General features: G+C 45.0%; 1 protein-coding gene across 2 annotated transcripts in view; it reads right to left on the bottom strand.

Annotated features, from left to right (window-relative positions):
* Nucleotides 1-13,208, bottom strand: part of LOC124550982 (4-coumarate--CoA ligase 2-like) — a 272,580-nt gene that overhangs the window by 87,220 nt on the left and 172,152 nt on the right. For both annotated transcript variants that reach the window (XM_047125802.1, XM_047125803.1), the window contains exon 6: nucleotides 11,965-12,128. In XM_047125802.1, coding sequence (XP_046981758.1) covers nucleotides 11,965-12,128 — 164 coding nt within the window. The remainder of the gene's footprint in view (nucleotides 1-11,964; nucleotides 12,129-13,208) is intronic.

Raw genomic sequence — 13,208 nt, 5'->3', positions numbered from 1 at the left:
TTTGGTTTTGGAGGACTTGAGATCAAGTAAAGCAGAAGGGAAGGATAATACTCTATCGGAATTTCTAAAGTCATTGGTGCAGGTTGCAACGAAACGACTATTCGCGTTGGTGTGTAGAATATACGAGACTCGCAATGTACCATAAAACTTTCCGAAAAAAACATCATCCACACAATTCTGAAGATTGCAAAAGGCTACAAATCCGAGAATTATAGCGAAATCAGATTAACAGCTCATGCAGCCAAGTTGCTGACAAGAATAATATACAGAAGAATAGAAAAGATAACTGAAGATCTGTTATATGACGATCAGTTTGGCTTTAGTAAAGGTAAAGACACCAGACAGGCAGGTCTAACCTTGCGGTTTATAACAGAAGCTACAATGAAGAAAAACCAAGACAGGTTCATAGGATTTGTCGATCTGGAAAAAGTGTTCGACTATGTCAAATGCAGCAAAACGTTCGAAAATGTGAGGAAAGTGGGGTGTAGGAAAAGACGTGTAATACATAATATGAGTATTTACAAGAACCAAGAGGAAAAAATAAGAGTGGAAGACTAAGAACGAAGTGTTGGTATGAAAAGGGATGTCGGACAGAGACGTAGTCTTTCACTCTAACAGTTCAATAAGTACATCGAAGAAGCAATGAGGGAAATAAAAGAAAGGTTTGAGAATGGGATTAAAATGGAAGTTCAAAATGTATCAGTGATAAGATTCGCTGACGACATTGCTATCCTGGCTGGGTAAAACTGAACAGGAATCACAGGATGTGTTGTATGGAATAAACAGTAAAATAAGTACAGAATATGGATTGAAAGTAATTCTAAGAAAGACGAAAGTAATGAGAAGTAGCAGAAATGAGAAGAGCTAGAAACTTAACATCAGAATTGGGGATCACGAAGTAGACGAAGTTAAGCAATTCTGTTACCCAGGCAGCAAAATAACCCGCAATGAACAGAGCAAGGAGGACATAAGAAGTAAACTAGCACTGGCAAAAACGGCATTCTTGGTCAAACATAGGCCTTATTGAGCAAGACGTTTCTGAGAATGTACGGTTGGAGCGCAGCATGGTATGGCAGTGAGACATGTACTGTGGGAAAATTGGGACAGAAGAGAATAGAGCATTTGAATGGCTCTGAGCACTATGGGACTTAACATCTATGGTAATCAGTCCCCTAGAACTTAGAACTACTTAAACCTAACTAACCTAAGGACATCACACAACACCCAGTCATCACGAGGCAGAGAAAATCCCTGACCCTGCCAGGAATAGAGGATTTGAGATGTGGTGCTACGGAATAATGTTGAAAGTTGGGTAGACTGATAGGGTAAGGGCAGTTAAGCGCTGTGGGGCGTGGCCGGCATTTGGATGGGTGGCCATCCGGGCCGCTATGCGCTGTTGCCATTTTTCGGGGTGCGCTCAGCCTCGTGTTGCCAATTGAGAAGCTATTCGACCCAGTAGTAGCGGCTCCGGTCAAAAAAAGCCATCATAACGACTGGGAGAGCAGTGTGCTGACCACACACCCCTCTTATTCGCATCATCATCTGAGGATGACACGGCGGTCGGATGGTCCTGGTGGGTCACTTGTGGACTGACGACGGAGTGATTTTCGATAGGGTAAGGAATGAGGAGGTTCTCCGCAGAATCGGCGAGGGAACGAACATGCGGAAACGCTGACAAGAAGAAGCTGCAGGACCACAGGATATCTGTTGAGACATGAGGGAGTGACTTAATGGAACTAGGGGGACCGGTGGAGGGCAAAAACTGCACTGGAAGACACAGACTGGAATAGATTCAGCATGTACCCATGCGTTCGCCACGTATTTCAGGCAAAGCAACTACTATGACGTCACAGCTTCGTTAGCACGTTGTGAGACGTGTATTTCTCGTGGGTCCAGCAGCGTGAGGAGTATGGTATACGGTCAAGCCTGTACACTCCGCAGCGTCGCCCGCGTGGTTTCCACACGGCTATGCAAGCAGTGGAAGCGGCTGTGTCATTAGCGGAAGTACTGGTGGTCACCTTGGACAATTCTCACCTACGTTAATTTGGCCATGGTGTGCACAATTCGTGCGTCCTCTCTCCCTAGCACACCTCAGCCGCTTTAGCGCCACCCCGGGCGAGGCACGAGCTTGTAGCGCTCTACCTGCCGACCCCTCCCACTGCCAGGCTACCCGCGGGGTCGGTGACCGCCAGCCACTGCAATTGGCTTCCGGCTGATGCAGAGCCACCAAACCACCATGCTGCAACTCAGACCAAGAGCCTCATACGAAGTTCAGCAACTGGCTGTGCCTGGAAGATGAAGGGGCACAGTGGCCTTTGGCACTCTAAACTGGGCAACATAACCAGGGTCACTTTTTTGAAATCCCATAATAGTCTCCGATTGCGATGCAAAGGTTTGAAATTTGGCTCAAAGTGGCCCTCAAATCTGCCTATGACCTTCCTCTGTAATTTCAATTCATCCGTCCATGCTCCGAGGGACGATACGACGACAAAATACATGCATATTGACAGACTTTGAATACGGAATTGTGGTTAGCGATAAATGTATGGGCCACTAATTCCATTTCGTAAATCGTTCGGAAATTTAATGCTGGTACTGCGAACGAGCAGGCCGCTGTGACCGAGCGGTTCTAGGCGCTTCAGTCCGGAACCGCGCTTCTGCTACGGTCGCAGGTTCGGATCTTGCCTCGGGCATGGATGTGTGTTATGTCCTTAGGTTAGTTAGGTTTAAGTAGTTCTAAGTCTAGGCTGATGACCTCAGATGTTCCCATAATACTCAGAGCCATTTGAACCATTTTTTACTGCGAACGACTGAAAGCAAGGGGAGACTTCAGTCGTAATATTTCCCGAATGCATGTAGCTTTACTGTATGGTTAAATGATGATGGCATCCTCTTGGGTAAAATATTCCGGAGGTAAAATAGTCCCCCATTCGGATTTCCGGGCGGGGACTACTCAGGAGGAGGTAGATATCAGGAAAAACAAAACTGGCGTACTACGGGTCGGAGCGTGGAATGTCAGATACCTTAATCGGGCAGGTAGGTTACAAAATTTAAAAAGAGAAATTGATAGGTTAAAGTTAGATATAGTGGGAATTAGTGAAGTTTGGAGGCAGGAGGAACAGGCTTCTGGTCATGTGAATACAGGTTTATAAATACAATATGAAATAGGGGTGATGGAAGAGTAGGTTTAATAATCAATTTAAAAATAGGAACGCGGATAAGCTACTATGAGTAGCATAATGAACGCATTATTGTAGCCAAGACAGGCACGAAGCCCACATACACCACAGTAGCGCAAGTTTATATGCCAACCAGCTCCGCAGATGAGGAGGAATTGAGGAAAAGATGATGAGATAAAAGAAATTATTCAGATAGTTAAGGGAGACGAAACTTTAATAGTCATGGGAGACTGAAAAATAAGAGAAGGAAAAGTAGTAACTGAATATGGACTAGGGGAAAGGAATGAAAGAGGAAGTTCCTTGGTAGAATTTTGCACAGAGCACAATTTAATGATAGCCAACACGTGAAAGAAGGTTATATACGTGGAAGAGACCTGGAGACACCGGAATGTTTCAGATTGGTTATATAATTGTAAAACACAGATTTCGGAACCGCGTTTTAAATTGTAAGACATTTTCAAGGGCAGATGTGGACTCTAACCACAATTTACTGGTTATGACCTGCAGATTAAAAATTAAGAAACTGCAAAAAGGCAGGATTTTAAGGAGATTAGACCTGGATAAACTGAAAGTGGTTGTAAACGTTTCAGAGGGAGCATTAGGGAACGATTGACAAGAACAAGGGAAAGGAATACAGTAGAAGAAGAATGGGTAGCTCTGAGGGATAAACTAGTGAAGGCAGCAGAGAATCAAGAGGCAAAAAGATGAGGGTTATAAGAAATCCTTGGGTAGCACAAGAGATGTTGAATTTAATCGATGGAAGGAGAAAATATAAAAATGCTATAAATGAAGCAGGCTAAAGGCAAATCGCCTAAAAAATCGACAGGAAGTGCAAAATGGCTAAGCAGAAATGGCTAGAGGACAAATGTAAGGATGTAGAAGCACATATCACTAGGGGTAAGATGGATGCCGCCTCAAAGAAAATTAAAGAGACCTTTGGAGAAAAGAGAACCACCTGCAAGAATATCAAGAGCTCAGATGGAAAACCAGTCCTGAGCTAAAAAGGGAAAGCAGAAAGGTGGAAGGAGTATGTAGAGGACCTATACAAGGGATATATACTTCAGGGCAGTATTATGGAAATGGAAGAGGATGAAGATGATAAGGGAAATATGACAGTGCGTGAAGAATTTGACAGAGCTCTGAAAGACTTAAATAGACTACGTTCCGTTAGAGCTACTGATAGCCTTGGCAGAGCCAGCCATGACAAAACTCTGCCATCTGGTGAGCAAGATGTATGAGACTGGCGAAATACCTTCAGACTTCAAGAAGAATATAATAATGCCAATTCCAAACAAAGCTGGCGCTGTCAGATGTGAAAATTACAGAACTATCAGTTTAATAAGTCACGGTTGAAAAATACTAACACGAAACCTTTACAGAAGAATGGAAAAACTGGTAGAAGCCGACCTTGGGAAGATCAGTAACGATTCAGGAGAAATGTAGGAACACGCGAAGCAATGCCTTCTCATAGAACATAGGTTAAGGGAAGACAAAACTACGTTTGTAGCATTTGTAGACTTAGAGAAAGCTTTTGACAATGTTGACTGGAGTACTCTCTTTCAAATTCTTAAGGTAGGAGGGAGCGAAAGGCCATTTACAATTTGTACAGAAACTACAGGGCAGTTATAAGAGTGGAGGGGCACGAAAGGGAAGCAGAGGTTGAAAGATGAGTGATTTAAATGGTTCAAATGGCTCTAAGCACTATGGGACATAACATCAGTCCCCTAGACTTAGAAATATTTAAACCTAACTAACCTAAGGACATCACACACATCCATGCCCTAGGCAGGATTGGAACATGCGACCGTAGCAGCAGCGGGTTCCGGACTGAAGCGCCTAGAACCGCTCGGACACAACGGCCGGCGAAAAAGGAGTGAGACAGGGCTGTAGCCTAGCCTTGATGTTATTCAGTCTAGTATTGAACAATCAGTAAAGGAAACAAAAGATAAATTTGGAGTAGGAATTAATGTTTGGGGAGAAGAAATAAAAATTTCGATCTTTGCTGATGACACTGCAATTCTGTCAGAGACAGCAAAGGACTTGGAAGAGCAGCTGTACTGAATGAACAGTATCTTGAAAGGAGGATGTAAGATGAACATCAACAAAAGAAAAACAGGGATAATGGAATGTAATCGAATTAAATCTGAGGGAAATAGATTAGGAAACAAGACGCTTAAAGTAGTAGATTAGTTTTGCTATTTGGGAAGCAAAATAACTGATGCTGGTCCAAGTAGAGAGGATATAAAATGTAGACTGGCAATCGCAAGAAAGCGTATCTGAAGAAGAGAAATTTGTTAGGATCGAGTATAGATTTAAGTGTCAGAAATTCGTTTCTGAAACTGTTTGGAGTATAACCATGTATGGAACTGAAACATTGACAATAAATAGTTTAGACAAGGAGAGTATAGAAGCTTTTGAAGAAGATTAGATGGATAGATCACGTAACTAATGAGGAGGTACTGAGTGGAATTGGGGAGAAGTGGAATTTGTGGCACGACTTGAAGAAGGGATCGGTTGGTAGGACACTTTCTGACCCATCAAGGGATCACCAATTTAGTATTGGAGGGCAGCGTGGAGGGTAAAAATCGTAGAGTGAGACCAAGACATGAACACAGTAAGCAGATTCAAAAGGATGTAGGTTACAGTGGTTACTCGGAGATAAAGTGGCTTGCACAGGATAGAGTAATGTGGAGAGCTACATCAAACCAGTCTTTGGACTGAAGACCACAACGACAACATAGCAGCAGTATGGCTCAATATCTCTGCAGTGTTGTAATGACTTGTTGAGTCCATGCCACGTCGTGCTGCTGCTCTACGCTGAGCAAATGGGGGTCCGACACGATATTAGGCGGTATCCCACCTCAGTGTATTGCCAACAATAAATAAACCAACAGCTGTATTTTCATCTCTGATTTATTCCAGAGGCAACCGGTTTCGACATTCCATTATGCCACCACCAGGGCCTCTAAGGTAACGTAGTGACTGGACTTACGTTCCCAGACAAAAAACATACAAAAGCGAACGATTATCCACACCATCATATGTAACATTGCAGTACGCTCGCAAGCGGCGATGGTCCCGACCACAATGCTCCAAATCTTCTCAACTAGGAGAAATTTGGCGACCTTGCTGACCAAGGTAGGATCTTACAAGCACGAGACAAGCAGTAAAAACTCTCGCCGTGTGCGGGCGGGCATTATCTTGCTGAAATGAAAGCTCGAGGGGCAACAGAACATGCCGCAGAATATCGTGGACGTACAGCTCAGCTGTAAGGGTGCCGCGGTTCATAACTAAAAGGGACCACCACACCTGTTTCTCAGGCTGTAATGGCGGGCACGGGCGACATTCAGGTTGGTATCCCGCCACTGTCTGGTGGGCCCTCAGACACGTCTCCGCGTTCGAAGTAGGATCCCAGTAAATGGGATTCCAGGCCGAAGAGGTCTGGAGACGCCCAGGATAGAGGCGGGCCACCAACCTGACTGTCGCCCGCCATACAGCCCAAGAACAAGCAGTGACGGTCTGGGGTGCCCTTTCTCTTCGTAGTAGGACTCCCTTTGGTTGACCTGTGTCAACAATATTCTTCGGCCCAGTTCCTGCCTTTCATGGCAGGCCATCATGGGTTTATTTTTCAGCAAGGTAATGGCCGCCCGCACACAAGAGTTTCTACTCTTCGTCTTCATATTTGCCAAAGCCTACTGCGTCCAGCAAGGTCGCTGGATGTCTCCCCAATGAAGAGCGTTTGGAGCATCATGGGCAGGACTATATAAGGCTCCAAATGAACAGAATTAGCCACGATATCCCTTAGAAGGAGCATCAAGAAACTCTATCAATCAATGCCAAGCTGAATAACTGCTTACAAACGGCCAGAGATGGACGAACGTATTACTGACTAGCTCAATTTGTGAAGTTCTTTCTCTGGAATAAATCACCAAAGTTTTCTGAAATTTTAATTATTTGTTTGTCCATGTACATCACATGCACCTATTTCCAATCCCTTCAGGTAATTCTTTGGAGGTGCTTCGTTTTTTTGCCTTAGAGTATATTTATGTGGGCTGCGTCACCCGACATGTACAATCGTCCAGTCTTCTAGTCACGATAAGTGCGAGCAGACCAATGCCCGTAAGCAGTCTTCGACAGCCATCGCTCGTCCACCTGCTCAGTATTTCTTTAATGGACTTAGAAGAATTTCTTGGATTTGTCTGTCACCAAATTAGTACTTTGATTCAGAGTGATTACTTGTCAGACGTTTTACTTGACGTCAGATGTCATCCAAATGAGAGTTAACCCTAGGACGCTCAAGCCTTTTATTCTAACTTGGATGCCTAGGAGGGGGGGGGGGGGGGGTCGCCCACTGTTATTAAATAAGTTTACTGACGAAAAATTACAACTTTCAAAATGGTTTATGTATTTTAACTAAGGTATCGGTTTAATAATGTTGTTAATTGATATAAATATTGGATTGAGTGAATAAAAAATTGACATATTACGATACAAAATACAGATGTGTTCGTATACAATAGACTACTCTGGGGCAAGAGACACACTTCACAATTTTTTCTGAATGTGTGTTACACACATGTTTATGACACTGTCCACAATACTGTTTTGGTTTACTTAGATTGGTGTACTTCTGCTTCTTTGTTTTAGCATTTGTTACACAAATATGGCACCGACCTTCCCCTGCAGGAGGCTGACGTGCTCCTGTTGTCACTTCTTTGATTTTCTTTTGTAGAGTAGTCTCCGTTCATTGAACAATTTGGTTAGAACCCTCTTGCATTGGCACTTCTTTCCTCTACCTGCAATTTCACTAGTTCCAATCCAGCTTCCAGAAGATAAAGTTTCCGTTTGTTGTGTTTCTCTTCATTCCATTTTGGATGTTGCTGGATGAATATGGTGGTTGCATTATTAGCACAATTGTCGATGAGAGAGTAAAATACAGATAGAGCCCATCTCTTGGTTCCCCTCTTGCAGGTGTACATATGCGCCATTTGATCAATGGTATCAATTCCACCTTTAGTGGAATTATAATATGCATTTATCTCGGTTTTATTCTGCTCTCCTCCAACAGTGCCTTTATCTTGGTGCATTGTTGCCAACATCAGTAAGTTTTTACTTGGTTTCGTTTTTGCTGTGTAGGGCACCAAAGTCACTGGAGGCCTACGTGTTGGGAACTGCACTAACTCACTGCATGTTTATAAGATAAATAACTGGTGACTGCCATCAACGATCACTTCCTCTGAAAGTAAACCGATTGTTGTGAATATCAAGAATACCAACCAACAAGAAACTAACTTGCACTGTTGTAGAGATGAAAAATACGAAATCCTACTAAGACAATTTTCTATAGCATGGAAGCCTAAGGGGGGCGGGGAGGGGGTGGGGTGTTAGACCCATAATAAGTTTATTTATTTTTTCTTTCAAAGCAGGAATTTTCTATAAAAAAATGTTACTAACGTTTCATAAAATAGCCAACAAACAATAACTCAAAGGAGGGAATATGTAGTATGAAAGTTACTTGGGCAAAAGCCGGGGACATAAAAAAATTATGGGTTCAAGAAAACCCCCCTTAGGCGTCCTAGGGTTAAGTGTTGTGTATTACCGATTCCGCTATAAAAAAGTGAACTATGACCAATCACTTAGTAGATGAGTTAGTCTTCTCCCTTAGTACGACTGATACGTTAACCATCACGTTCATGTGACCAAGGCCGGAATAACCAAATTCGAGACGAGCAGGAGGAGAGGTCCTGGAAAGTGCTGGCAGGGGTGAGAAGTCAAGTCGCGACTCCAGTGTTGTGGCCAGGTGAGCTAGGTTTCTCAGTTAAGGATCCATGGCGTGAACAGCCTGACTGTGGAGATCTCACAGATTCTCGATTGGGTTTAAATCCGTGGAGTCTGGTGGCCAGGGTAATACACTAAAACCGTCCTTGTTCTCTTCAAACCACACACGTACACTACGAGCTGTGTGACATGTTGCATTGTCCTACTGGTAGGAGGCACCGTGACGAGAAAAAAGAAACTACACATAGGGATGGACATGGTCTCCAAGGACAGATGCTTACTTGTGATGATCCGTTGTGCATTCCAGAATGTTAGGTAATCGCACAAATACATTCCTCAGACCATAATACTCCCTCTTTCGGCGTGGACCCTTTCCACAATTGTCGCAGGAGTTACCTTTCACATGTTTCACACTGTACACTCCAACAGTCATCTATCGATGGAGCATAAAACGTGATTCATCTTAAAAGACCACCTTTCGTCATTCAGTCGACGTCCAGTTGCGGCATTGGCTTGCAAATTCCAACACAGCAGTCATTCTGGCTGCATGAACTGGGCGCTTGCTGGGCAGCAACGATCGCTCAACGAACATCTGCCTGGTCAATTCTCATCTGTTGAACATCTATTCACCAATACATATCTCTCAAGCCATCATGAATGACCAGTGGTGCACCACAGTTGCTTCAGTGCCAGATTGGGTAGCGCAATTTTGCCATACTTTAACAATAGTGGCAAACGAACAGTTTATAAACTTAGCCATTTCGGAAGTGCCGATGTCCTTTTGTATGTCAGATAAATTGTTTCCACATTACGAAAACGACTGCACAGTTTCCACAATCCCCTGAGACCATTTATCTACCCTCCACTGCTAGTGGTGCACAGGCGTAAGCTGGCGCCAGCACATCACGTGGCAAAAAAATTGCAAGGAGATCGATTGAGGCTAAAGACAGACTCGCAAGAAAAGGGCCGCCAACGCCCTCTTGGTCGCCAGTATTTAGATTGGCCCCGCAGACTGCAGGGCCCAGTCACTTCCAGTCTGTCACAACCCACACATTCAGTTTGAGTCAGTCATCCAGAGTCAATGAGTCGAGTCATGAGTCTCAGCCCAGTGGGAGTCGCAGTCACAATTAGCTCAGCCTCTGGCTCAGAGTCAGTCAGTACCTAACGACCAGATTAGTCTACATAGCGGACTTGTACTTAACCAGCATGCACAAAGAGCTTGTACAACAAAACCTGGACTAAGTTCACGTTCTTATGAATAAAGAACCCTGTTAATTCATGCATGCAGTTCGTGTGATAGAAAGAGGACACAGGGCATCAAGCAAACATCCTCTCCTTGCTTCCCATGGTACAAGTCTACAGTGACAACGAGACGACGCAAAAAGTGGTCTGTGAGTGGTTACCGCACGTTGACGTAGAACAAAGGCTGTGGTCACATTAATGTGACTGGACGACGTAAACTGATGAGCCAAAACATTATGACCAGCTGTTTAATAGCTTGTTGGGCCATCTTCGTGACGCAGTATATCACCGATTCTGCGTCTCATCAATTTCCAGATCGTCTGTAGATTTGCGGAGCTATGTGCACCAGGTGTCTACGGAAAAGTCATGTAGTTCCCACAAATGACTGGTCACTGATTCGTATACACGGTGGCGGCTCTTGATAGCGACCCAATTGGGAAATGTCGGATTCAGATCAGATGAATTTGATGGCGAATACATTACCGTGATTTCACTACCATGCTCCTAGAACCACTGTAGCACGATCCTGGCTTCGAGACACAGACAACTGTACTGCTGAAAAATAGCATCATCGTCATGGTGCACACGAAACATGAATGAATGCAGTGGTTCACAGCTGCCAGCTTGTCTTCAATTAGAACTATAGGTCCCACGCAAGCGCAGGAGAATGTCTTTAGTAGCATAACATTGAGCCCGCTGGCCTGCGTCAGTGGGACGCTGCACGTTTCGAAGCACCCGTTCACTTGGATGATTGGATTTGCGGAAACGACCATCGACCTGGTGCAGCATAAACGTGATTCATCCGACGAGACGACATGTTTCCAGTGATACACGGTCCAATCTCGATGATCCCGAGCCAACTGCAATCGTAACTGACGATGTCGTTGAGACAACGTGTGAGCACGCAGAGATGGTCTGCTGTCGAGCTCCTTGTTCAACAATGTACCCTGCATGCTGTACTTCGAAACACTTGTGCGTCCAACGGCATTGTGCTCTTTCGCCAGAGGTGCCACATATCGCCATCTATCATACTTTACAGAGCAGACAAGCCTCCAAACCCTTCGTTCTGTGAAGAGTCGTGGACGTCCAACCACTTACCGCCTATTGGTAGTTTCACTGTCCTTCTACCCCTTTCTGTAGATGCTCACTACATTAGCAAAAAATGGTTCAAATGGCTCTGAGCACTATGGGACTAAACGTCTGACGTCATCAGTCCCCTAGAACTTAGAACTACTTAAACCGAACTAACCTAAGGACATCACACACATCCATGCCCGAGGCAGGATTCGAACCTGCGATCGGAGCGGTCACGCGGCTCCAGACTGAAGTGCCTAGAACCGCTCCGCCACACCAGCCGGCAACTACATTAGCAAGTGAACATTCGACCAGCTTCGCCGTTTTAGAGATACTCGTTTACAGGCTCTGCATAATAATAATCGAGCCTGTGGCGAAGTCGCTTATCTCCGTCGATTTCTTCATTTGGAGCGCATATCGTCCCCCATCCGTCTCTGCTGGATTTACATACTTTTCTTACTGCGACAGGAGCCCACAACGCCACGAGGAGGCATCCAATATTGCAGTGGGCAATGGTTCATAACGTTTTGGCTTATTGTGTATAATCAATATTACATGTGTTGAGTGTTGTAGTATTCTCAGGCCCAGAAAATCTCATTGCTAAAGTGTACCCTACAACAGAGGCAGCACCGATCCTGGGAGTTAGCTTACTTGCATTATAAAGCGCAGCATGTAGAATAGTTGGGCCCACCTTGTGCTTGGCCAGAACGTCCAGGTAGATCTGCGGCTCGAATTTCGGCAGCGTGACGAGTTTGGCGCCCAGCGAGAACTTTTGGAGCATCACCACGGACAGCCCGTAGATGTGGAACATGGGCAGCACCACTGGGATGGCGTCGTCGGGAGCGCACACGCCATCTGCAAAGTCACCACGGACTGTCCAGAAAGCTGGCTGCCAGATCTTACTGGAACAACACTCACTACTCCGTGTCACAAACATGCTGTCATAACAAAAATTAGCACAGCCATTGAGCGGTTTATAATTCACTCAAGATTCATTGTTACAAGAGTGGTTATGGAATACATGAAATGATTACATTTACAGGCTGAACTAACTGTGACTGCGACTCCCACTGGACTGCGACTGATGACTCCACTTGTTGATTCCCTGGATGACTGACTGGAACTGACTGGGTGTGTGTGTGACAAACTGGAACTGACTGGGCGCTGCAGTCCGCGGCGGCGATCTAAATATTGGCGGCCGAGAGGGCGTTAGTGGCGCGTTTCTTGCAAGTCTGTCTTTGGCCTCAATCGATCTCATCGCAATCTCTTTGCCGCATGGAATGCTAGCGCCAGCTTACACCTGTGTATCACTAGCAGTGGAAGGTAGATAAATGGTCTCAGGGGATTGTGGAAATTGTGCAGTCTTTTCATAATGTGGAAACAATTTATCTGACATCCAGAAGGACAACAAGTTGTGAGGTATCAGGTATCGATCCATGCTGAAACACCCATATTATATGTGGCGTAGCCTCCACGGGCGGCAATACAGGCTCTGATTCTGGCATCCAGATTATCCCCTGGGACATGTTATTCCACACCTGCTCGATCACTTCACACAGTTCTGGACGAGTTGTTGGTTGACGAGTCTCACAGGTCACTTCTCGTCCCTTCATATCCGACACGTATTCGATTGGAGACAAGTCCAGAGATTGCACTGGCCGGGGAAGTTAATGCACGTCTTGTAGAGCACATTGGGTTTCACAGACAGTATGGATGAGCATTATCCTGTTGGAACAGCACACCACCTTCCTATTGCAAGAATGATAAACGAATGGATCTAACAACACTTTTCACATATCGAGCGCTGGTTAGCGTCCCATCCAGAAACACCAAAGATGAAAGAGAGTTTTAGATTATCGCATCCCGGGTCATAAGGCCTGAGGTGGAGCCAGTGTGTGTTGGACGGATAGACTCTACGAGACAGCGCTCAACAGG

Source organism: Schistocerca americana, chromosome 9 (assembly GCF_021461395.2).
Source record: "Schistocerca americana isolate TAMUIC-IGC-003095 chromosome 9, iqSchAmer2.1, whole genome shotgun sequence".
Lineage (NCBI taxonomy): Eukaryota > Metazoa > Arthropoda > Insecta > Orthoptera > Acrididae > Schistocerca > Schistocerca americana.
The sequence above is the reverse complement of the archived record's forward strand: the minus strand, read 5'-3'. Positions and strand labels throughout refer to the sequence as shown.